Source organism: Magallana gigas, chromosome 1 (assembly GCF_963853765.1).
Source record: "Magallana gigas chromosome 1, xbMagGiga1.1, whole genome shotgun sequence".
Taxonomy (NCBI): Eukaryota; Metazoa; Mollusca; class Bivalvia; order Ostreida; family Ostreidae; genus Magallana; species Magallana gigas.
Genome location: NC_088853.1, coordinates 53620958 through 53647336, shown reverse-complemented (window position 1 = coordinate 53647336; position 26379 = coordinate 53620958). Strand labels below are relative to the sequence as shown.

General features: G+C 34.5%; 2 protein-coding genes across 2 annotated transcripts; one reads left to right on the top strand and one right to left on the bottom strand.

Moving 5' to 3' along the window:
• Window positions 1–9763: 9763 nt before the first annotated feature.
• Window positions 9764–12765, top strand: LOC117686007 (uncharacterized). Its single transcript, XM_066079681.1, has 4 exons — window positions 9764–9898; window positions 10243–10331; window positions 11202–11350; window positions 12212–12765. The coding sequence occupies exons 1-4, from the start codon at window positions 9870–9872 to the stop codon at window positions 12482–12484; spliced, it is 540 nt and encodes a 179-aa protein (XP_065935753.1). The 5' UTR covers window positions 9764–9869; the 3' UTR covers window positions 12485–12765.
• Window positions 12766–22862: 10097 nt separating this feature from the next.
• LOC117686429 (uncharacterized) lies at window positions 22863–24483 on the bottom strand. Its single transcript, XM_034461294.2, is given in 4 exon segments — window positions 22863–23053; window positions 23056–23410; window positions 23548–23724; window positions 23924–24483. Coding segments are annotated over 4 exon segments (909 nt in total). The 5' UTR covers window positions 24146–24483; the 3' UTR covers window positions 22863–22898.
• Window positions 24484–26379: the final 1896 nt, after the last annotated feature.

Below are 26379 nucleotides of genomic sequence, written 5' to 3'. Positions count from 1 at the left end.
AAACTAAAAACAAAAGCTTCTTAAATAAACAGTTATTCAGATTCTTGTGGAAAAAAAATGTTACTGACCGAAATTTGTCTCAAAATAATCCTGGTTGGCACAATCACATAATTTTATTTAATGATAACTCCATATACTTGCATGTAAATATTACAATATCACAATGAATACACTACCAAAGAAACTAATATTTATTTTGCTAACAAGATAGTCAAAGGGAAGTAACTTCTAAATGCAAAACAGAAAACATGAAAATGTAGCAGCATAAAAAACATTCTGAAAACAAAGACAGTTTACCATTAATGAAGAATGTTCAACAGAACAACTTGTAACTATTGACAAAAAATATTGTTTAAAATTTAGACCAAGAATATTGCTTTATATTGTATAGTTACTTTCCTTTGCATATCTAATTCATCTAATCTAACAACACTTGATCAAAATTAAAACTAAACTACACTGGTTTTAGACCAGTTTAGTCTTCGGGCACATGACAGTCTCGTTCGGTGCCCTACTGGCTCTTCCTCTTCCTCCTCCCGGTTAATCTCTGGCGTAATGGCGACACTAGTACTAGACGGTGAACCACTGATGGTGGAAGATGGTGGTGTGTGCATCACCATCAGTGGTATCACGCTCAGCTGTCCTGGGGAGAAGGCCGGGTTCTAAGTGGGCTGCTGTGTTGGCTGGTTATTTCTTCCACTCGGCCGCAGAGGGATTTAGTTTCTGCTACATTCCCCTTGTGAGGGGCGCCTTTAAATTAAGGCAGCTCAGAGTGAAGCTCGTGTCTGACATCCCAACCGTTGTTTCAGGCAGAGGAGTAGCAAGGCCTTGTTGAGGGTTCAAGTCTCCGGTACTCTAGATTTCCTGTGTGTTTGACAGCTGAACATTTCATGAGCAGAACCTACACGTAAGACACAATACACTTGCGCAAAGGCAGTGTAGCGTGTACTGACATGACCAAGTATCAGGCGCAATATTAAAGAAATACAAGCATCGTTGCTTTTATTTGTGTGTGTAAAATATACATGAGAAATACATAAAATTAAGTTTATAATGTATCCATTTTAATTTTTAATATCAACAATAATTTTTCAATTGTAATTTGAATTGTAGCAGACAATACACGGGCGATAATACCTTGCATCGTCTTTCGGTGAAATTTAGAACACTGCTCTGCGTCTTACCAACCCATTCAAGCCTTTCATCAGTGACACATTAAAAATCCAAGTAGATTTAATTCACCTTTAAAACTTAACCATGTTAAGGTAGTCAATCCATAACTGAGGCGAAATTAACAATTCTGATTGATATGAACTACATTGAATATCTATTTTAGAATTAATGATGAGGTCGACATAAATCAAACTCGGGAATATGTATGCACTCGATTGAATGAACTTTTTGCACTTGGACATTGTAAAACAAGTTGTCTGTCCCTTGAGAACAATTTAAATTATTCATTTATTAAAAATATGTACGGTAAATAATGATTTATTTAGCTTTGTGAAAGAATAGAAAAGCTTTTACAGCTATTTACCGAGGGATTTGTGAGAACAAATTTTGTGCTATAAAGATATATTCAAAAATGCATTTTTGCCCATAGACTTCAATGTTAACTTCAAGATGGGATAAATTTGTTAATATTCAAATTTTTTTAAACATTTTAAAGATTAATCTTTATTAATAAATAAACCCCTTAAAACCACACTAAGATTTTAGTAATCAAGCTTGCAATCTATTAGATATGAAATATGATAGTTATGGATGGACTACCTTAATATATCTGCGCATAAGTATTGTTATAAACTTATGTCCTGACTTACACTTTAATCTTTTCACTTTTGAAACCCCCCATTTTTTTTACAATACTTTTATACGCCTCTGAAATATTCAGTTCATATATGTGTGTTTGTTTAACGTATTAAATATGTATTTAACATTTTATTTAATAAATATTTTTAAATGTAAAGAGAGGGAGAAAGAGAGAGAGAGAGAGAGAGTGAAAGAAATGAAACATATTGAAAACATGATCCGCCCGTATCTTCAAAAATGCCAGGAAAATGTCACATGACCCGGGGTATCTTGCACGAGATACTGAAAACGGTGACCAAGCGGCCGAGGAAAATGGCGTTGCGAATCTATTCATTTTTATTGCGATGTACACCTTTTGTCATGCGTTTGTTATGAGATGTAACCCTTGTGTGGTTGAAGATGGAATTGCAGACTGCAGGTTGAATAGTTCCGAGGGTTGTGTAAGAATTACACCGTGGCCGACGAATGTAAGAGACATCCTTGGCCGAGATTGCAACGATGCAATACAACCCCCAGATGCCATTAAATTTGAATTTGCCCCAAGTTTTGGTGGATACAACCACGGGGAGTCGTATAATAGTAAGTAAAAATAATTCGTAAAATAGATTGGACTTTTTAAAAACTTTTTTGTAATAATTTCATTCTTAATCCTGATATTGGAAATGTAGAAAGATTATGTCCAACAGTTCGTTAGTATCATTTTTTCATTATGTACTCTCTTTAATATATTATTTTTACTAACTATCTCGTGTCGACGGTTTATAAAATTGTGATGTATGTTATTCATCAATATTTTCTGAATTATATATTAAAGGCAATATACTTCTGTTTTTCAGTGATTGTTAAGTTTGGTGGTAAGTAGGAAGTTAGATGCTGCTTATAAAAGTTCGGAAGTGGTGCTGAGCAAATTTTTAATTTGACTTTCTTGAAATTACCTTTAAACATGTCAACACGCTAAAATTCAGACAAATGTCTCCTCGCCACTGGTCAATTTGCATATTTCTTGCAGAAATAATACTGTCCACCAGCGGCATGTCAAAAGTTTCTAGAATTGTTAAACGCTACAAACACGAAACAGCGACGGGCACTGTTGTCGACCATGACACCCTCTCAAATGCAGACTTTGTGCGAGGTGATGTTTAACGTTTACAAGGGGACCATTCCGGTCTCTAAACAGTGCATACAAACTCTGTATCTGTATTACTTCATTCTTCCACAATAAAGAAATGATGAAGACCTCTGGAGAACAGACTGGCAGTGGCTTAGTGGTCAAAAAACATACGTGCGGAGCACATCCTAATTACAATCCTCCAAAGAGAAAGAGAATGACCGAGACAAAAATAAAGTGGTTAAAATTTTAATGAAACAATGCATCAATAAAAAATTACAAATGTACATTTGATAATATATTGTTGTAAAGACAACTGTATCTGTTTTGTAAATAAACGTTTATGAAAAAATCGTTTTTAGTGATTTCTTTAAATAACAAGAATAGAATTCCTGGGTCCCCCGCCGGTCAAGCAGTATACTAGTATCGAGTCCATCGACCAATGCTGATTTTCGAGCTTGACCAAGGTAATAGTGGTATAAACATTTGGTATAAATTTAATGAAAATCTGTCAAAATTTGTAGGCATGAGAGCGCTTACAAGGTCAATTTTTAAATAAAACAGAGTCATTATTGCGGTCAAAGTCTCATAACTCCAACAAAAAGTATCGACCAATGCTGATTTTCGAACTTGACCAAGGTAATAGTGGTATAAACATTTGGTATAAATTTCATGAAAATCTGTCAAAATTTGTAGGCATGAGAGCGCTTACAAGGTCAATTTTTGGATAAAACGGAGTCATTATTGCGGTCAAAGTACCATAACTCTAACAAAAAGTATCGACCAATGCTAATTTTCGAACTTGACCATGGTAATAGTGGTATAAACATTTGGTATAAATTTAATGAACATCTGTCAAAATTTGTAGGCATGAGAGCGCTTACAAGGTCAATTTTTGGATAAAACAGAGTCATTATTGCGGTCAAAGTCTCATAACTCCAACAAAAAGTATCGACCAATGCTGATTTTCGAACTTGACCAAGGTAATAGTGGTATAATCATTTGGTATAAATTTAGTGAAAATCCGTCAACATTTGTAGGCATGAGAGCGCTTACAAGGTCAATTTTTGAATAAAACAGAGTCATTATTGCGGTCAAAGACTCATAACTCCAACAAAAAGTATCAACCAATGCTGATTTTTGAACTTGACCAAGGTAATAGTGGTATATACATTTGGTATAAATTTAATAAAATCCGTCAAAATTTGTAGGCATGAGAGCGCTTACAAAAAAGTGTGACGGACGGACACACGGACGGACGCCCGGCATTTCTATGTCCCCGCACCGCGTTGCGGCGGGGGACAACAAATTGAATAATATCAATTCATTCAAATTACATTTTTTCAATATGATGAAAAAAAATATCAATTTTAAACAATATAATTGTACTGTTCACATAATTTTGTTCACTACTACAATCACAATCAATATCCGTATGGTAAGGTGTCCCAAGTATCACCTTGAATCACTCTTTTGTCATACACAAATTTGTATTTTTTTTCTTCATTTCGATTGTAAATAATTTGCTGTTGCTTATGTCGCATAATTCTGTGTGGGTTAACAATCGTTGAATCGGAATGCTGACCCTGATCCGGCCTGAGCACCAAATCCAGCATGGAGGCAAAATTAAGTTTTTAACCGTTAACATAGTTTAGGGTAAATCCTTTGATTTTACATACTTCTTTTCCTTCTGAAGTCCTGTAAGCGTAATTTTTAGGCCCTCCCGAAACAAATTCTGTAATGTATTCTTCGGGTTGTAACTCACTGGTAAGTTGACCAAGAAATGACCCGACTTTTGTTTCCTTATCTCCAAGTCTGCTGACGAAAATGACTGAATCCGTATCGAAATATAAGACTCTTCTATCCAGCATCTGTAACACTTCATACAGAGCGTGTTCTTCCATGTACTTCACTGCGTCTTCTTCGGTATGCACCCGCTCAGGCCAGCCGCTGGCTTCTTGTTTGATCTTAAAAAATAGGTTGATATATTCGCCAAACAGACCATTGCTTTCAGTCTCTGCATTGTACTGTGAAGTTTCATCCCAATGATAGACCTCGTATATCTGTAGAATTTGGTAACCGCATTCCATGGCTTTTTCAATTTCTGGTGTACAAAATACTCCTGTAATTGCTCGGTCTTCGTCTCTGCACTGACATGGATTTTGTTGTTGTTGCTCCGAGCAGGTACGACACAAAGCAAAAGTTAATTTCCCGTTAACTTTTTGAGGCAACACGGGGTGATACAATTGTCTAGGAGGTAACATTTTGACTTTGGCCAACCCAAAATAGTCTGTAAATTCCGTACAATTGCTTGTAATGATTTCTGGTTTTTTTTACGGGATATTTGCCATACTTGTTGACCGAGGGATAAAGAGAGCAAAAATCTAGATAGTGGATTTTTTCACCTTCCTTGACCTGGTAGTACATTTGAACAGCATTTGTTCTTCCTCCAAAGAAAGATTTTCGAGGGTCTAACCTTTCTTACAGGTTTAGGTAATGAACATAATCAGATGCGTCTTGGTTCTGTTTCAGGAAGTTGTCAAAATCATGCTCCCAAATGTAGACATATTTCATACCCAGCGATTGAATGTATTCTCTCTTTTTTAACGTCATTGTCAGTAACTCGTTCATGAAGTGTTTGGTTCTTATATGTTTTAAGTTGCTGACGCTGAGTAGGAAAACATGTGGGACATCCGTGCCTGTTACACCTGTGAAATTCGTATGCAGTGTTGGTTTCGGGGCAGTATCCATCTAATAAACATTTGGTACCCGGCAGTCGAAATTCACCCTCATTTAAGGCATGCTGTATGTAGAGGCGGTGCCCTGTCTTTTTGAAATGATCTTCTTGTACCCATGAGAGCCACTGTATCGATACGCAACTATATTGTCCGAGAAAAGGGCATAACCCGTGGAAGGGATTTGTGAAATAGGTGAACTAACAAATTCAGATTCTTCTATTACATATTCTTGATTCTGTAACTCTTCGCCCGTAACCCAATGTTCCTTGAATAGAATGGAAAAATCCCCTAGCAGTCGGCGGGCCTGTAGCCAATCACTTATTCCATCATTGCCTCTAACTTTGACACGCCATTCTTCTTGAAGAAATTTGCTTTTAAACACTTCCATGCAAACCCCAGCAATGATCATGCATTGAAAAGGATCCACGCCTCGCATTAATTTTTTCTCGGGCATTTCATCCTCAAGTACCACTTCTTCTTTTCCTGTGATTTTCATAAGAATTTCTCTGAATTTCAAACACATGTCCACATCACTACGGCAGTAATCTAAAATTTCTCGATCCAAATCAAAGATCATGTTTTTCTCTAATTTATCCTGATGCCAGATTAGAAAGTCTTTGCGTTCTTTAGCATTCATCATGTCACTTCGTAAAAATGAGTTGCAGGGTAGGATCTAACATAGTAGGCATTACTTTGAGTGTTAAAGAAATGAGGGAAGTACCCTTTCTTTAGCTTTCGTAAACCGAATGCCTTGGGTAGTTCAGCCAATCTCATGGGAAGAAAATTGAGGGAATCTAATATTCTTATATTAAGTCCTCTTTGAACATGTAGGTACATAATTTTTGATCCAGGTTAGATAATTTTTGGAATGATGGAATTGGCTAATAGGTACTCTAGTAAAAAATATCCATCATAACCCTTCATGTTGTGAGCAATAGCTGTAAAGTCTTTGTGAGCTTCAGTGAACAACCACAAACCAATTTGCAGTTTGATCGCCTAGGAATACTATTTCTCGAAATCCGCATGTATTTTTACATGGTGAGTTAATAAAAGTCTGTTCATTTTTCTCATTACATTTTTGCACCTAGTTCCACAGTTATCGCATTTTGAATTTGGTGCGAGTTCTTGACTGAAGCATTCCTCACACACTGTTTGAGCCACTACCAAGTTGGGTTTGTGCTGAGATTTTCCACACCAACACTGACGACAGGTAACACATTTAGAGCATTCAATGCAGGGTTCGGGGCTGTTACTGCATTTGTTACTACATATTGCATATCAATTTCAACAAGAGACACCCCTCTATCTAATGATAATCATTAAAAATCATTTCATGAATTTTAGCAACACTCATAAGCCTTCAAGTACAGCAACTCTCAATTTTACAAAAATAGTGACGGGTACTTTATTCGAAACTGTCCCTTGCTACCTAACATGTTAAGATTTTAAGCATTGAATGTAAATATGTTATGAACATGTTAAAAAATTAAACACATACAAAACCTCTAACATGGTTGGTGTTTAGAAAAATGTTCCGGAGCTAAACACATTTTTACAGTGTACGTTTTTAATAGTATTGCTACTGTATTAATGATCAATTACTTTATAAGTATGTCACTCCTTCAACGAAACCCATCTCTGCTTCTGCTACAGGTGTGAATGGATTAGCGATCAGAGACAATATCATGTACAAGAATGTACATCAAGTTCTCAGTAAGACAACTAAGGAAGCTTCACATTTATTGATTGGACGAAACAATATACAAACATTATTCTTGTTGCACACAATCAGTTCTAACAAAAAAAAAACCATTAAGTGATTAGTTATACATATTTTAGAATGAACTCTATATTTAAATAAAGAGTTCATGAAAATAATTAACTAATAAACTACACATAACCTGAAAAAAAAATTCTGAAGGTAAATGCTTTATTTAATTTATAGACGCAGAAGACTGCCTAACTCTAGCAGGCATTCCTTTTCTCTTCAAAGAAAAGCAAGAGGACCTCACTTAATTCCAGCTGGATCACTAATGCCCCATCTATGTACTGGCCAAAGACAAGCTGTTGTCAATGGGAGAAGAAACGTTTGCTGTATATGTAGAATGGTGTTAAATGCTTATATGCGAAAATTTCTTGCAGGCATTAGTTGTTTTCATGGCTTCATGGACATCATAACTATGCAACCAGTTGTTTCCTCACATGTGCGGGAGTAGAGAAGACGATTTTTAAAAATGTGGCTTGTTTTAATATCTGGCCCCACATGTGGCGCCCAGGGGATGGTAGTGCCATGAATTTCACAATTTAGATTACCATAGAGATGCCTTTAAAGCTGAACGACAAAAAGAAGTTTACTGGAAATAGACCCTTAAATGCCTGTACTGCAACTTCTAATCTGTAGGAAGAAACGCAGACAGACAGCCAGGGTCCAAAGACTGCTTAAACCAAACATAAGCCTATGGGTAGCCTTAATGGAAAACCCGATAATGGGGATCACCCTACAAGAAATATTCCTGGCCCTCAACTGTCCAGCTCTATCCTACACCGGACTGCAATGCATTGGGAGTAAGAATGGTCCCATGATGGTGGAGATGGTTGAAGAAGGTAAGAGACGTTAAAGAAAGTACCTGAAGGACACTCTGGAAACTGCGGATACCCACCTCTTACACCCATACCAATTGAAAGTGACGGCCACAGCAACAATCCACTATACTGGTATCGGGACAGGAATCCATTCCAGCCTGCACCACAGAGTACTTACACCATAACTAAAAATCTTGCCACTGAGAAAACAATCATAGGTTCCATGCAAAAAAACAAGCTTCGCAGCATTGTTAAGGCGTCCCGATGTTAAAATACGGCTGGAAAACGATATTATTTGATTCATGGCAAAAATAATTTTACCGGGAGTATTTCTTTAAATCTATGTTACATTTATTGACATCGATGTTAAACATTATATTTGATGCATTTTTGTGACGTCATATGTACTTCGTAATCACGTGACAGGCGAATCCTAATATTGCAAATGATCTAGTTAAAACGCATCGGCGCAGGTGATTAATGACATTAAATCATACATATTTTTAAGAAAAATCCTTTGTTAAGTCATAAACTTTGAAGTTCTTGCTTGGGAAAGAAAAAGATATTTCGTTTATAGAAGATATTGTTGAAACATTCCACAAAATCATCAAAATAATGCACATTTTTACTAATCAAAAGCGATTTACAAAAAATTGGGGTAAATCCGTAGGTTTCCGCAGCACGATTCACATTGGTACTTATATTCTCTACCAATTTTACGTAAAATATTCTAAAATTGTGATGATCTTTCACCTGCGCCGAGCTGGTTTTACATGCATTAAAATTTCTTCATTCAGTTGTTTTCACGTAGCAGGGAGAGTCTCCAAACCACTAGTTTATAAATAGTCTTTTACTTAAAACGAAGCTTTAAAACTGCCGATTATTTGATACTGGTTTTTAATATGAATGAATTCTGTACGTCTAGCATTAACTGCAGCATCTATATAAAGGAAACATGCGGTATTATACTGGTTTGATATAATTCACTTTTAACGTTAAGATACATTCCCTGAGAACTATCGACAGGAATGCAGATCGTGACGTCAAAGTTAATTATGACGTCATATCGTATGAAGTACAGACAAGTGACTTTCTACACATCGCATCGGGAAGCCTTAACATGCCCGCGTTTGTCGTAAGCGTACTTATAACAGCAAATGCACTATCATTCAGGAAAATTCTCAGCAACGGCTGAGACAGCAACGGTACACCCATCGGCTGTGAACACTTCACCACCGAGGAAATCTGTCATAAATTACTTACAGACCTACCCTCATTAGCCATTTGACTACAGATGGAGACAGTGCCGCATTCCGCAAGAGAAAACAGAACTAATTCCAAAAATATCGAATGAGAGACCAACTGATACTGACTATAAAAAGCATTTTGGTCCTGACATGGTTGCTGAAATCATTGATATAATAGGCCGAATTAGCAGATAACTGTTTTATGTCTCGGTGAAATCCGGACATAATGTAAGGGCGACTTCGGTTCATACTCGAGTACGTACTATAAGTTACTAGAGTTGCAACCGAACACCGGTAGTTTCAACCCGAATTACGTCATCTGACCTAATGAACTCTACCTTCTAAAACCCAAGCACGCTGTAGAATCACTCGAGTTCTAAGATGGCGTCGGAAAGTGCAAATGCAGATGTGTAAGTTTTTATTTGTCGCATTTATCTTTTATTATATTGAATATGTAGAATATTTTTCGTTATTATGCGTACATTTTAATCGACCTGCGCACTATCTTGAACAGGGTGGGATTTCTACTCAGAAAATTTGTCATCTTGGAACATTTATGCATAAATGATTTGAAGTTAATACTGAATATATGACAGAAATTTCTTTTGGCCACCTTGAATAAAAGTTTTGAAAGCATTAAATTAGGGTTAATTTTGCTTTTAACATATTCAATGTACCAACTATCACAGAACCAGATTATTGATGTTGACAACTTGACAGTTTAGTAGATTAAAATATGTTAAATGTATTGTAGGGTACACATAACACTCTATAGAGGTACAGAGCAATTGCAAGCAGTCTTATCAAGAGACTTGTACGAGATGGTGAACAACCCTAACTGCGGTAACATTTCTTGATTTACATTAGTGGGACTTTTTGCTAAAATTGTAATCTGGAACATTTTTCAAGTTTTTTTTAAGATAAACATAGTCAAAATGTAATCAAATAAATTAAAGACCAAAATGCCTTATATAGGATTTAATTATGTTTTGACTGTGTTTATACCAAAAATGACTTGAAAAATGAATTTGGTTTATTTCTGAGACATAGAAAATATAAATATCTGATTAATTTATGTTGCATAAGTACTATAAATGTATTTATATGCCTTTGCTTTCATAACGTTGTGTAAAACAATAAAAACGAATCTTTTTTAGCTTTCAATTAATTCACAATCTGAATTGTTAATGAAAAGAAAATTGCTCTATACTCTGTCCCAAGATATCCTGGATTCACATTTGGCTTAATTGCTTGATAATTATAAATACCTCAGAATTCAAACGATGTTCATTCGAAAGTATGAAAAATTTCCAAGATTTCTCAATTGAATCGCCCCTGTTAGCTTATCAGGTTTCAATCCAATGCTTAAAAGTGTGATGTCTACGGAGATTATTTATTGCAGCAAGCCCGGATGATAACGTTGAAAAATTGCGGATGTATTCCGAATGGAGAAAAGATGTAAACATTCCCCATTATAAATCTCTGTAAGGAATGTGTTTTCGTTCCTGTGAATTTTTCCGAGTGAAAGATGATAGAGTGTCAATGAAATAATTGGAAAATATCCCTTTCAACTATTTCAATTGCACTTCTTTCACAGGTATTTGTATTTTTAATAAAAATCGTCCAAAATGTGCTGCATAAATATCTTGGGACAGACTATAGACTAGTATCTATACTTCATTATTTTTACATAAATATTTCTTCACATTATAGACCCAAATCTTAAGGAGCAGGTATATAAAGCTGCGGTTATTAACACAACGTCAAGTGACACAAGTAGACCAAGTACAACGTCAAGTGACACAAGTAGACCAAGTACAAGTAGCAGTAGTTGCTCTTCCCCAGTAAACGGACCTGAAAAGGTAATGAAATAACCATGCATTCCATATTACTTGTATAATTCCTACTGACACTGAATGAATAAATACATGTTTAACTTAATAAAATGTACAGTCATGTTAATGAGAAAATGATTCATAATTTAATTCAACCAATTTGATTCTTAAAGCTGCATGGTCTGATTTTACATCAAATTTTATGACTGCTTTTAAATGATGGTTATGCTAGTAATTTGTATAAAAAAAATAGACTTTGCAATAGTTTTCTCATCAAAATTTAGTGATATTTAGATAAAAAAAAATTATTTACAAAATTTGACTTAAAAACAAATGACACAAAAGGGTATCATGTTATTTCGCCTCATATTGAAATTCGCCCCTGAGGCTGAGGTGGCTATAATGGTATTAAAACTATGAAATTGCTATAGATAAAGGTCATAATGTTTTAGCGCATCAAAAAAAAAAAAAACTGTGAACATTTTGTTCACTAATATTTCTGAAGTTTAATTGTTTACAATCGATGCATAACATGCAGATTTCAATAAATCTAATAATTTGGGTGATGAAACTAAACGGTTTCCTTTTCTAAACATTCCCATTATGCAGTTTGGGGTTTTTTTTTTGTTTTTTTTTAGGATGCCCATAGAAATTATTGTATTTACTTTGAATATTTCTAACACTTTGAAGGGACACCAATTCTGCTGGTGTAAATAGGCAAACGTCTATAACTGTCTAAGATAATTTGTTTCGATAGAAAATTATTTGATACAGTTATAATGAAACAATAAGACCATGCACCTTAAACACATAAATTGGGATACAGCATTCTTCAAGTAAATCATTTCCTTGAGTTATGTTAGTGATAAGTTTTATATTTTTCGGTAGGTTCATATTTGGAAGGAGTGTGAAGAGAAAGAATTGATCTCCATCAGATCTGACATGGACGAAGAGTTTGAACAAGTTAAAAACCATGATGTTTTGTGGAATCGGATAACAAAAACATTAAATAACCACAAAGTCCCTGTTACTTGCAACCAAGTTAAAAACAAGTGGAAAAATTTGAAGAAAACCTACAAAAAAGTAGTTGATGATAATCACAAAACGGGAAACAAGAAAACTACATGGAAGTATTTTGAAGAATTTAATTTACTGTATTGAAATAGAGCTTCAACAACTGCTAAGGTAACATATGACAGTGTAAAGGGGACACTGAACAGTTCACAGTCAGAAGAAAGTTCTGGTGAACATGGTCAAGGAGCACCTGCTTGTTCTGCATCCACATCTGCACATCAGAATACTGGTAAAAGAAAACCATCAACAAGTGTAACTGGTGATCATGAATTAGAGTTCAAAAATTCCAAAAAAGCAAAGTTGGCAAATGTTGTTGACAAATTAACTGCACAAGGCGATGAAATGATCCAAGAAATGCGAAAACAACATGAGGCAAAGATGAATCGCTTTGACAAGCTACTGGACTTGCTAGGAAAAAGAAATTAAATCTGCGTTAATGCCATTTTGCCCAGCAAATTTTGTATTATTTAATGTTTGTCAAAGGATCAAATTCATATTTTTTAGTTCAATAGTGAATTCTTTTGTTTTATAATATGACATCAGACTTTGTCCATCATTTTTGTGAATTTTTCTTGATGGAAAAAAATGAAAGCTTCTTGGAAGTTTTTCTTTTAAGGAATATTCATTCAATGTTGCCAAGCATATGTTTTGTATATTTAATGAATGGTTTATATTTATACTCCTCGCAAACAAAGTTTCAGATGGTATTTAGGAATCACCTTGTCCATCTGTCTGTCTGTGCAATCGTGTCTGGTCCATATCTCTCTTATGAAGAAACATTGGATGTTCCTATTTTACATAAAGATCGGTTATGTCATTTTTAAGAAAAATGCATAATTCCTTTCTAGTTTATACCTTGTAATGGAATTGATTGGATCTGAAGCTAAAGTTGACACTGAGAATTCTTGTGATCTGTAAATAAGTATTGATTGTGAACTTTGGTCATTTTTGCCAGTTGAAGGTCACTAAGAAAAATGGAACTTCCATTACTTTCTAAAAGAGAAATTATTGAATTAATATATTTTCTAAGGGGGTGGTATCATTGTTGAGTTTGCTCATTGTATCTCTAATTTGTATTTTGCAATTCAATGGTGGACTGTTTTGTTTTATGAAATGGCTTAAGACATGGTAATTATTTTCCAGGATGTCAAATATGAATTGAAATCAGCATTATTGTTTGTTTAATTCTCAGTCATCAATAAGGTATATCATTCAATTTTGTCATACAAATATTTGTTTTTTTATGTTTGCCAAATGTTCCTATTTATGTTTTTATTTCAGTAGTAGATGGTTTTGTTTTAGAAAATGATCTATGATCATTATATTTTCCAGATGGAAAATACATTCTATTTTTTGTTCAGTTCGTTTTTTTACCTTGCTCCGAAGGAGAGTGATTTACTTTTTTACACGTCTGCTTTTCTGTCCGTAACAAACTTTTCGTTGCAGTGTAATCAGATATATCAAATATGATGGCTTCTTATTAACTTATGACTGTTTATTTTCACAATTGAATTTTCGAACAAATTTTTGTCATAGTTTTTTCACCAAGTACCCATTGCAGAGTTTTGAAATTTTGAAACGGACAGCCATATGGTGGGAATGGAACAAATCTGACCTCAATTTCATGTTAATTTTGACTTTGGTTGTTTATTTTGTATTTACATCATAGCAGGGGTATTGGTAATGAGCATAAGCTCACATATTTTTTGATTGTTATGAAAACATAAATATTGTTTGTTGTTTTATTGTTGTTTTGGAAAATGAAAACGTAAACAATATTCATTAGGGTTTTCCGTTTTCAACGGAAAACCCTTCTGTTATTCTACGGTTTCTTTTTCTTTATTATTAGGGTCTTCCGTTTCCAACGGAAGACCCTCTTGTTTTTCTACTGTTTCTTTCTATTATTATTATTCTTAACATTCTTTTTCTGCCTTCTTTAAAGCTTTATTTCTCGAAAACTATTTGCCCGATTTGCACAAAATTTTCCAGACTTAAAGGACATCGGAGGGGATAAATGTTTTTAGTAAAAAAAATTATTGACGTCACTTCCGGTTTCAGATATAGACGATTTTATAAATTTTTAAGGGTCATTTTGTCCACGCATCTCCTCCAAAACTTATCGAGATAGAAGCTTGAAATTTTCAGGGATTGTAGATTAATGTCTGTAGATGTACCCCCATGCTTCCAATTATGAAAATTGCTCAAGGCCTTAAAGCTCGCCTGAACCTGAAAATTAGCACCAAATTTTTTCACGAAATATTTGCACATTTTCTGTTATACCTTTTGATGTATGAATATTTTGTCAAAACATGTAATGCAAAAGTTGTTTCAAATTTCACAAGCTTTCCTTTGACATCAAGAAAAGGGGGCTGGCCCCTCAAATTAGGGGCCAAGGGGGCTCTAAAGTATATTTGCAATAACTTTAGTGAACAAAAATTTGTTATCAATTATAGGAGCAAAAATGTTCATTGTACAGCTGTTTAGCTACACAGTGCCATACCTAAGTCATGTATTACGTAATTAGGGGTTTCAAGGGGCCAGAAGTTCAAAACTTTGATCATTCATATCGGAAAAAGGAGAAATATTTTGAAAAGCAATGTAGGACAAAAGTTGTTCAAAATAATGTTTTGTACAATATGCTACCTTAATTTTTTTTGTTTATGACCCCATTTAGGAGTAAAAGGGTCGGCCCCTAAAACACATTTGTAAAGATATCTGAAGAACGGTAAACATTTTGTGAACACTTGTTAAACAAAATATGTTTATATTTACAAGACCTTTCATTTGATGTCAAGAACTTCGAGCTGGCCCCTCGAATTAGGGGTCAAGAGGGCTCTAACATCTTCTTACAATAACTCTTTACTGAACAATATTTTGTTATTAATTATAGAAGCAAAAATGTTGTACAGCTGTTCATCTATACATTACCATACCTAAGTCATATATTACGTAATTAGGGGTTTCAAGGGGCCAGAACTCAAAACTCTGATCATTAATATCTGAAAAAGGAGAAATATTTTTTAAAGCAATGTCGAACAAAAGTTCTTCAAAATAATGTTCTTAACAATATGATACCAAAGATTTTGTTGTAAGTGGCCCCGGTAAGGGTTTAACGGATCGGCCCCTAAACGCATTTGTACGGACATCTCGAGAACGGTTTACAATTCATGAACACTTGTAGAACAAAATATGTTTATATTAGCGAGACCTTTTATTTGATATTAAGAAAAAGGGGCTGGCCCCACAAATTAGGGGGTACAAGGGCTACTAAGTCTTTTTATGATAACTCTTTTCTGACCAATAATTTGATATTTATTATAAAGCAACAAAGCAGCTTTTATTAAGCTTAATTAAAAACTGAAATCCGTTTTAAAATCAGACGATGCATTACAGAGATATCGGGGTTTAAAAATTGATTTATCCGGAAATTTTGTTTCCGCATCCTTGGTTTAAAAAATAGCGTTATGTTTAGAGTAAAATTAACCCGTACCAAAAATGATTGTTAAGTCGTACTTAAACACATTTGGAATTTTTTGTTAAGTCGTTCTTGAAATCAAAAAGGCTTTTGTAAAATCGTACTTAAAATCATTCAGGTTTTGTTAAGTCATACCAGGAATAATTTGATTTTTTTCATCTTATTTTAGTTACTCTTGATATTGGTTTAACAGCTTTGCTTCTTACAGGAACTTCCAACATTATAGGAAGACCCACTCGTTGCTTTGCAACGGGCTTTGCTCTAGTTATACTTTTTTTTCTTTTTCTGACTTTTTTGGATCGTTATTTCTCAGAAACTATTCAACAGATTTACACTAAATTTTTAGGAGTTATAAAGCATCAATGTCGCTACAGATTATTAAAATTTCAAATGATTACGTCACTTCCGGTTTCAGATTTGGACGATTTTGTAAAATATTTAAGGGTAATTTTGTCCACGCATCTCCTCTGAAACTAATCATGATAAAAGCTTGAAATTTGCAGGGATTGTAGATGAATGTCTGTAGATTTCCCTCCATGCTTCCAATTGCGAAAAATGTGCAAGGCCTAGAAGCTCGCCTGAACCTGAAAATAGCACCAAATTTTTTCACAAAATTTTCGCACATTTTCCGTAATATCTTTTGACATATAAATATTTTGTTAAAACATGTAATGCAAAAGCTGTTTCAATTTGCAAGGGCTTTTATTTGATATCAAGAAAAAGGGGCTGGCCCCTCAAATTAGGGGCCAAGAGGGCTCTAAAGTCTATTTGCAATAACCTTTTAGTGAACAATAATTTGTTATCAATTATAGAAGCAAAAATGTTAACTGTACAGCTGTTCATCTAGACAGTGCTATACTTAAGTCAAATAGTACGTTATTAGGGGTTTCAAGGGGCCAGAAGTTCAAAACTTTGATCATTAATATCTGAAAAAGGAGAAATATTTTGAAAAGCAATGTAGAACAAAATTTGTTCCAAATAATGTTTTGTACAATATGCTACCTTAAATGTTTTTGTTTATGACCCAATTTAGGAGTTAAAGGGTCGGCCCCTAAAACACATTTGTACAGATATATCAAGAACGGTAAACATTTTGTGGACACTTGTTAAACAAAATATGTTTATATTTACAAGACCTTTCATTTGATGTTAAGAAAAAGGGGCTGGCCCCTCAAATAAGGGGCCAAAAGGGCTCTAATGTCTTCTTACAATAACTCTTTACTGAACAATATTTTGTTATTAATTATAGTAGCAAAAATGTTCATTGTACAGCTGTTCAACTATACATTACCATACCTAAGTCATATATTACGTAGTTAGGGGTTTCAAGGGGCCAGAACTCAAAACTCTAATCATTAATATCTGAAAAAGGAGAAATATTCTTAAAAGCAACGTAGAACAAAAGTTCTTCAAAATAATGTTCTTAACAATATGATACCAAAAATTTTGTTGTTAGTGGCCCCGGTAAGGAGTTAAAGGGTCGGCCCCTAAAACGCATTTGTACAGATATCTCGAGAATGGTTTACAATTCATGAACACTTGTAGAACAAAATATGTTTATATTAGCGAGACCTTTTATTTGATATCAAGAACAAGGGGCTGACCCCTCAAATTAAGGGCCAGAAGGGCTACTAAGTCTTTTCATAATAACTCTTTTCTGACCAATAATTTGATATTAATCATAAAGCAGCAAAGAAGCTTTTATTAAGTTTAATTTAAAACCGAAACCCGTTTTAAAATCGGACGATGCATTACAGAGATATCGGGGTTTAAAAATTGATTTTTCCGGAAATTTTGATTCCGCGTCCTTGGTTTAAAAAATAGCATGAGGTTTAAAGAAAAAATAACTCGTATTAAAAATAATTGTTAAGTCGTATTTGAACACATTCGGATTTTTTTTGTTAAGTCGTTCTTGAAATCGGAAGATGTTTGTTAAGTCGTACTTAAAATCATTCGTAATTTGTTAAGTCGTACCAGGAATAATTCGATTTTATCTTTTACATTTTAGTTAAGGTCTTCCGTTTCCAACGGAAGACCTTATTGTTATTGCTTTGTTTCTTTTTCCCTATTCTTATTATTATTATTTTTTTTCTTCCTATTTTTGTGCACGCGATTTCTCAGAAACGGCTCGGCCGATCTCAATGAAAGTTTCAGATATGATAGATATTGGTCTGAACCTGATTAAATTTTTTTTGTGTTGATGACGTCACATCCGTTTTTGAGATATTGAGATTTTTCTAATTTTTATATGGGTATTTTGTCTTCTATCGTTCTCCTAAAGTATAAGAGATATTAAGCTCAAATTTCTACGGTTGGTAAAGGAAAGATTGAAGTTTTGCATGGTTGTTGTTTTGTAAGTTTAGCACTTCTGGCGCCAAAGCTCGCTAGGGCTCGAAAATTGACATTAAAAAAGCGTTGTAAATTTTTGTGCTTTTCTCTCTTTATCTTTTTTCTGGAAAATATTTTATTAAGACATGTAATGTAAAAAAGGCTTATATTTACAAGACCTTTCGGCTGATATCAGGAAAAAGGGGCTGGCCCCTAAAATTAGGGACCTAGAAGGCTCTAAAGTCTTTTACCCATAGCTCTTCACCGAGGGATATTTTGTAATAGATTATAGAAGCAAATATGTTTATCTCACAGTTATGTATTCAAGCAATATAATGATTTTATCATGTGTTACGTAATTAAGGGTTTTTAGGGGCCGAAAGTCCAAAATTTCGATCACCAATATCTCACAAAGGAAAAATATTTTGTAATGCAGTACAGAAGAAAAGTTGTTCAAAATGATATTCTCAACAAAATGCAACCGTCAAAATTTCGTTAAACGGCCCCTAAAAGGAGAAAAGGGACCGGCCCCTAAAACCTTCTTTCTCATATATCTCCAAAACGGTAACGAATTTCTAAACACTTGTTGAACAAGATTTGTGTAGAATTAAATGACCTTTTATTTGAAATCAAGAAAAAGGGGCTGGCCCCTCAAATTAGGGGACCAAAGGACTCTAAAATCTTTAATCTGTAGCCCTTTACTGAGAGATATTTTATGAAATATTATAGAAGCAAATGTGTTTATCTTATAGTTCTGTATTCAAGCAATGTAATGATTTTATCATGTGTTACGTAATTAAGGGTTTTTAGGGGCCAAAAGTTAAAAAATTTGATCACCCATATCTCAGAAAGGAAAAATATTTTGTAATGCAATATGAAAGAAAAGTTGTTCAAAATGATGTTCTCAACAAATTGCAACCGTCAAAATTTCGTTGAACGGCCCCTAAAAGAAGATAAGGGACCGGCCCCTAAAACCTTCTTTCTCATATATCTCCAAAACGGTAACGAATTTCTAAACACTTGTTGAACAAAATTTGTGTAGAATTAAATGACCTTTTATTTGAAAGCAAGAAAAAGGGGCTGGCCCCTCAAATTAGGGGACCAAAGGACTCTAAAATCTTTAATCTGTAGCCCTTTACTGAGAGATATTTTGTGAAATATTATAGAAGCAAATGTGTTTATCTTATAATTCTGTATTCAAGCAATGTTATGATTTTATCATGTGTTACATAATTAAGGGTTTTTAGGGGCCAAAAGTCAAAAAATTTGATCACCCTTATCTCAAAAAGAAAAAATATTTTGTAATGCAGTATAAAAGAAAAGATGCTCAAAATAATGTCCCTAATAACATGCAACCTTACAATTTTTTTTCAGCGGCCCCAATAAGGAGATAAGGTCCGGCCCCTAAAATATTCTTTCTGGGATATCCTAAGAACGGTGACGAATTTCTAAACACTTGTTGGACAAAACTCTTACACCTGAAACAAAATAGTATCAGGCACCTAAAATGAAGATCCTCTTTTCCTGTTTTAAATCATGTATAGCTGTTAAATAGCAAAATCAAGATCGATCATAAATCTCAATTTCTAAAATCAGACGGATGACCTCCTCGTTGCTCGCAACGAGATCGTGTCTAGTTTTTATTCTTTTTTTTTCTTCCCATTTTTGTGCACGCGATTTCTCAGAAACGGCTCAACCGATCTCCATCAAATTTTCAGATGTGATAGATAGTGGTCTGAAGTTGATAGGAAATTTTTTGCACTGATGACGTCACATCCGTTTTGGAGATATTGAGATTTTTCTATTTTTTATATGGGTATTTTGTCTGCGGCCGTTCTCCTAAACTATAAGAGATTTTGAGCTCAAATTTCTACGGTTGGTAAACAAAAGATTGAAGTTTTGCATGATTGTTGTTTTGTATGTTTAGCACTACTGGCGCCAAAGCTCGCTATGGCTCGAAAATTGACATTAAAAAAGCGTCGTAATTTTTTGTGCTTTTCTCTCTTTATCTCTTTTCTGAAAAATATTTTGTTAAAACATGTAATGTAAAAAAAGTTTATATTTACAAGACCTTTCTGCTGATATCAAGAAAAAGGGGCTGGCCCCTCAAATAAGGGACCAAAAGGGCTCTAAAGTCTTTTACCCATAACTCTTTACCGAGGGATATTTTGTAATAAATTATAGAAGCAAATATGTTTATCTTACCAATATGAAGCCAAGCAGTGTAACGATTTTCTCATATGTTACGTAATTAGGGGTTTTTAGGGGTCAGAAGTCCAAAACTTTGACCACCTATATCTCAAAACGGAAAAATATTTTGAAATGCAGTATAAAAGAAAAGATGCTCAAAATGATGTCCTTAACAACATGCAGCCTAAAAAATTTGGTTCAGCGGCCCCAATAAGGAGATAAGGGACCTGCCCCTAAAACATTCTTTCTCTGATATCTCAAGAATGGTAACGGATTTCTGAACACTTGTTGAACAAAATGTCTTTATAATCAAATGACCTTTCATTTGATACCATAAAAAAGAGATTACGTAAAAAGGAAAAATATTTTGAAATGCAGCATAGAAGAAAAGTTGTTCAAAATGATGTTCTTAACAATATGCAACCTTCAAAATTTCGTTAAAGGGCCCCTATAAGGAGATAAGGGATCGGCCCCTAAAACCTTCTTTCTCATATATCTCCAGAACGGTAACAGATTTCTGAACACTTAATGAACAAAATTTGTTTAGAATTCAGTGACCTTTTATTTGATATCAAGAAAAAAGGGGCTGGCCCCTTAAATAAGGGATCCAAAGGGCTCGAAAGTCTTTTATCTATAGCCCTTTACTGAGAGATATTTTGTAAAATATTATAAAAGCAAATGTGTTTATCTTACAGTAATGTATCCAAGCAATGTAATGATTTTCTCATGTGTTACGTAATTAAGGGTTTTTAGGGGCCGAAAGTCCCAAATTTCGATCACCCATATCTCAGAAAGGAAAAATATATAGAAATGCAATACAGAGGAGAAGTTGTTCAAATTAATGTTCTTTACAATATGCAACGTTTAAATTTTCGTTAAACGGCCCCAATAAGGAGATAAGGGATCGGCCCCTAAAACCTTCTTTCTAATATATCTCCAGAACGGTAACGATTTTCTGAACACTTGTTGAACAAAAATTGTTTCGAATTAAATAACCCTTCATTTAAAATCAAGACAAAGGGGCTGGCCCCTAAAATTAGGGGACCAAAGAGCTCTAAAGTCTTTAATCTGTAGCCCTTTACTGTAACATATTATGTGAAAGGTTATAGAAGCAAATATGTTTATCTCACAGTTATGTATCCAAGCAATGTAATGATTTTATTATGTGTTACTTAATGAAGGGTTTTTAGGGGCCAAAAGTCCAAAATTTCTGTCCCCCATATCTCAGAAAGGAAAAATATTTTGTAATGCAATACAGAAGAAAAGTTGTTTAAATTAATGTTTTAAACAATATGCAACCTTCAAAATTTCGTTAAACGGCCCCTAAAGGAGATAAGGGATCGGCCCCTAAAACCTTCTTTCTCATATATCTCCAGAACGGTATCGGTTTTCTAAACATTTGTTGAACAAAATTTGTTTAGAATTAAATGACCTGTCATTTAATATCAAGAAAAAAGGGGCTGGCCCCTCAAATAAGGGGACCAAAGGGCTATAAGTCTTTAATCTGTAGCCCTTTTCTGAGAGTTATTTTGTGAAAGGTTATAGAAGTAAATATGTTTATCTCACAGTTATGTATTCAAGCAATGTAATGATTTTATCATGTGTTACTTAATTATGGGTTTTTAGGGGCCAAAAATCCAAAATTTCGATCACCCATATCTCAGAAAGGAAAAATATTTTGAAATGCAATACAAAAAAAAATTGTTCAAAATGATTTTCTTAACAATATGCAACCTTCAAATTTTCGTAAACGGTCCCTATCAGGAGATAAAGAATCAGCCCCTTAAAACTTCTTTCTCATGTATCTCCAGAACGGTAACGAATTTTTAAACACTTGTTGACAAAATGTGTTCAGAATTAAATGACCTTTCATTTAATATCAGGAAACTTTTTTCTTGATATTAAATGAAAGGTCCCTTAAATTAGGGGATCAAAGGGCTCTAAAAAAATTTATCTATAGTCCTTTAATGAGAGCCATCTTGTTAAAGGTTATTAAAGCTAGATTAGGTATAATACGTTTATATATCCTAAAAATATAATGATTTTCTCTTGCGTTACCCAATTAGGGTTTTTTGGGACCAGATGTCAACAAGTTTAATCTTTTCAATCTTCATTGGAAGAAATGCAAGTATTTTAAAAAGCAATGTAATAGAACTTATAAAAAGCGATACAATAAAGCATTAGTAGTTCACTCCTTTTTCAATATCATGTTTTGTTGTCAAAATCATAGTTGATGATGTCATATTTTCTTCTAAAAATCGGACGGAAGACCTCCTCGTTGCTCGCAACGAGATCGTGTCTAGTTACTCTTGTTATTGGTTTAACAGCTCTGCTTCTTACAGGAACTTCCAGGTTTACTTCCGACATTAACGGAAGACCCACTCGTTGCTTTGCAACGAGCTTTGCTCTAGTTATTTTATTGTTATTTTTTACTGTAAAATTTAAAGTAATGGTATGAATGCAACTGTCAGTTCCAGCGTTTGAGAGAGACTGTTTCATCAAATACACTTATGGTAGTCCTGCCATAATTTGTAGTCTTCTGTTAATCCCATTCACATCATTTCTAAATAAGTTTGGATAATTGTTTGGATGACCGTTTCCATCTTCCTCAATGAAATTTTCGACATCATCCTTGTGTATAATGCACAGGTTGTGCAAGATGTGCCTGAAACTATGATAGAAACAATATCTTCAGGTTTATGAACAGGTATTTCTCTCAAACGACGAAATCGCCCTTTAAGATGTCCTATACAACGCTCTACAACCTGTCGTCCTGACGATAATACACGGTTGAAGCGTCTTTGTTGTAAATTCAGTCTGCCATTATCCCTGAATGGGGTTACAAGCCATGGCTTTAGCGGATATGCACTATCACCTATGATGAGTTTATCGGGGTCAATACAGCTGCCAGCTTCAGCTCTGGTAAACAGCTCGGAATTCCGCAATACTCTTGCATCATGGGTACTTCCAGGCCACCCAGTGAAGATGTTAGTTAGAAGAAGGGTGTCGTCGCACACAACCTGCAAAATCCCCATTGATATGCAACTTGTATAAATTTTTTTTACAGAATTAATTCCGTATTAATACCGATTTTTATTTATATATTTAATTTTTTAAAAATCCTATTTTTTAAAGAATTTTCAAAGAAAGCAAATACCTGAAGCTGCATAGAGGGAAACGATTTTCTGTTTATGTAATCGGGATCTCCTCCAGGGCAGGAAGATAGGCGAATATGTGTTCCGTCAAGGACACCAACTGTGTGAGGAAACATGTAGTTCAGCTGAAACCTTGTAGCAATGACTTGTTGCTCAGCAGAACTTGGCCATCTGATTACCTGGTATTTAAATAAGATAATAAAAACTTTAAATTCTTGTAAATGTGTACAATTTGAATAATGTTAACTTCAGAACTCTGCTTTCGAAGCTTTTTGTACATAAGCTGTATTCATTGTAATTAAAAAGTGCTAACATAGTTGTTATCACATTTCAAATTACAGTGGTACATTAATTTGTAAGTTCTACTTTTATACATACATTAGCAAGACACTCAATTATGATTCTGCAGGTTCTCCCAATAATTCTATGCACAGTTGCAAGACCAACATTGAAGCACAGGCTAACTTCTCTCATGGACTCGGTGTTAGCCATGTAACACGCAAATATTAACAGCTGTTTGGTAGGTTCTGTCTCGACCAGTCCTCCACAGTGATCTGAAGCTAGCCTGTGTCCAATGTGAACGAGGATTTCCTCGAACATCTCTCTGCTTAGGCGAAAGTGGTATTTAAAGTCGCATGAATTAAACTGGGGTATAATAATATCTTCGGCAAACCCTGTTTTCCGAGGCAAATATGGTCGCCTGGAAGCAAACTGACTCTGGGCAATAAGATGCCCTATTGTCGAATTTCTGAGACTCCAAAAGTGTACAATGTCATGGTCATCGTCAAAAAATTCTCCAGAATAATATATAGCACACCTAAGGTAACCATGACAGTACACTACTCGTGTAACTCTAGTAGTCAGCTGTTAGTTCGGTTGAAAACCACGTGTAGATGTAAACATCCGGTCATGTGATGACCTACTCGAGTGCGTACTCGAGTATGAACCTAAGTCGCTCGGAGAGATAAAATATAACGGAAGTAAATGTTGGAAGGTTGTACAGTTTAACAGTCTGTGTGTATGTTTTATTCCTTGTGGAAGGTAATACATGTACCATGTCATAAGATTATTTCATATATTTTCTTTTTTTTTTTTTTGCCGTCTCTTTTTTAATGAAATATATATGTTTGTTTAAAAGTATATCAATTCATGAACATACATACCCAGCATTTTCTCTCTCTCTCTCTCTCTATCTATGACTCTCTCTCTGTTTAACCCACCACCCTTTTTCTCAGAGGATAATGGGAGACAGGAAGAAGGGTTGTGCATGACCAAGTATATTTCCTTGATATGGGTTTATCACGCAATGTGAGATCAGATTATTTCATCAATCTCTGTCCTGTATTTCTTATCTTTCTTTCTCTCTCTCCCTCGTTATTTCAGGTCTTGTTTGCTGCTTTTGAATAGACAAACTAACATTTCCAGGGACAAATGACATCTAGTGTTCTTCACGTCAACCACATACACATGTTTTGAAAAACATCAAGTTGCTTTTACTATTTTTAAAACAATGTAATGGCTGTTTTAAAAAAGTTCTATGTTAGGCCATGTTAATGCTTCAAAGTGACAAAGGTAATTATGGTAGTGAGTTTCCAGGTGTACATAATCATGACGCGAGGGAAATTATTATAAATTGTATGCATAAACACTATATGACTATTTTGGGCTCACCTTAAAGCCTCCCAACCCCTTTTGACATGAAATTTATAATTTTGGTAGACTGGGCTTCATCATCTACATAATCTTTCCTTCAAATGTGTGGGAGTAGAGAAGATTTTTTATTGATTTTAAATATAATATACATTTTTTACACTATTTGACAAGTTAAGTCCTAAAGTCTAAAACCATACCTCGGGGGACATGGAATTTACAATTTTGGTAATTCATGGTGTACTTAGTTATAATGTTGTGTCATTGTATTTTTTCCAGAATTATATTTTCTCCCCATGCTGATTTTTGTTTTTCTATTATATACTTCCGGTGTTTTAAGCACGAGTTTCGGACACAAGTCCCTTCAACAGGCACGTAGCATCGGGGGGGGGGGGGGGGGGGGGGGGGGACACGGGGGGCCTGGCCCCCCCCCCCCCCCCCCCCACTTTATCTCGCAGCAACAATTTTTTTTTAAATTTACATATTAAAAAAGAAATAATCATGGAGTTGCCCCCCCCCCCCCACTTTTTTTGGAGTATGTAAAAAATTGATATGAAAATTAAGGAAATGAGGAGTGAAATTGAAGTAATATAGTTCGCCCCCCCCCCCCCCCCCCCCCCCCCGGATTAGGATTTCGAAGATTTTTGGAAAGTTAAAACTTTCCTTTTTTTTTTTTTTTTTTTTCGCTTGTCAAGATTTTTTGGATGAGTCTGGCCCCCCCCCCCCACTTTCAAAATCGATGCTACGTGCCTGTTCAACAATTTTCATCCTGAGATATTTTAATAGGCAACCATGTAAGTTTAAAACATTAAAAGTAGTTTATGCTGGTGTTAATTTTCATAATGTGTCAGTAATAAGACAGAATTTTGGTTTATATCTTCAATTAACGAACTCGCTATTTTTAGTATCATGCTATTTTCAGTGCAGGTTTTTCTAGGCCTTTTATATAGGACTATAAACAGTAAAACTCAATTCCTTTATGTAAAATTTTGATATGTATGATATCATATGATGATTTGATAACTATGTATAATTTTGGTATATGAACAATTCATTTATTGTTGGTATAATTTTCCAGCTTTCACAGAATGTCCCACAAAAAGACTGGTGTCTGTTTCCAGACGTGTTGTATTAAATAAATCGATAAAGATACGGAATCTTTGGGATATTTTGTATAACTGACT

Coding starts and splice junctions, on each gene's coding strand:
- LOC117686007 (XM_066079681.1), top strand. CDS start 9,870: ATGGCGTCGGAAAGTGCAAATGCAGATGT. Junction 9,899..10,242: donor GAAAGTGCAAATGCAGATGT/GTAAGTTTTTAT, acceptor AATGTATTGTAG/GGTACACATAACACTCTATA. Junction 10,332..11,201: donor GGTGAACAACCCTAACTGCG/GTAACATTTCTT, acceptor TTCACATTATAG/ACCCAAATCTTAAGGAGCAG.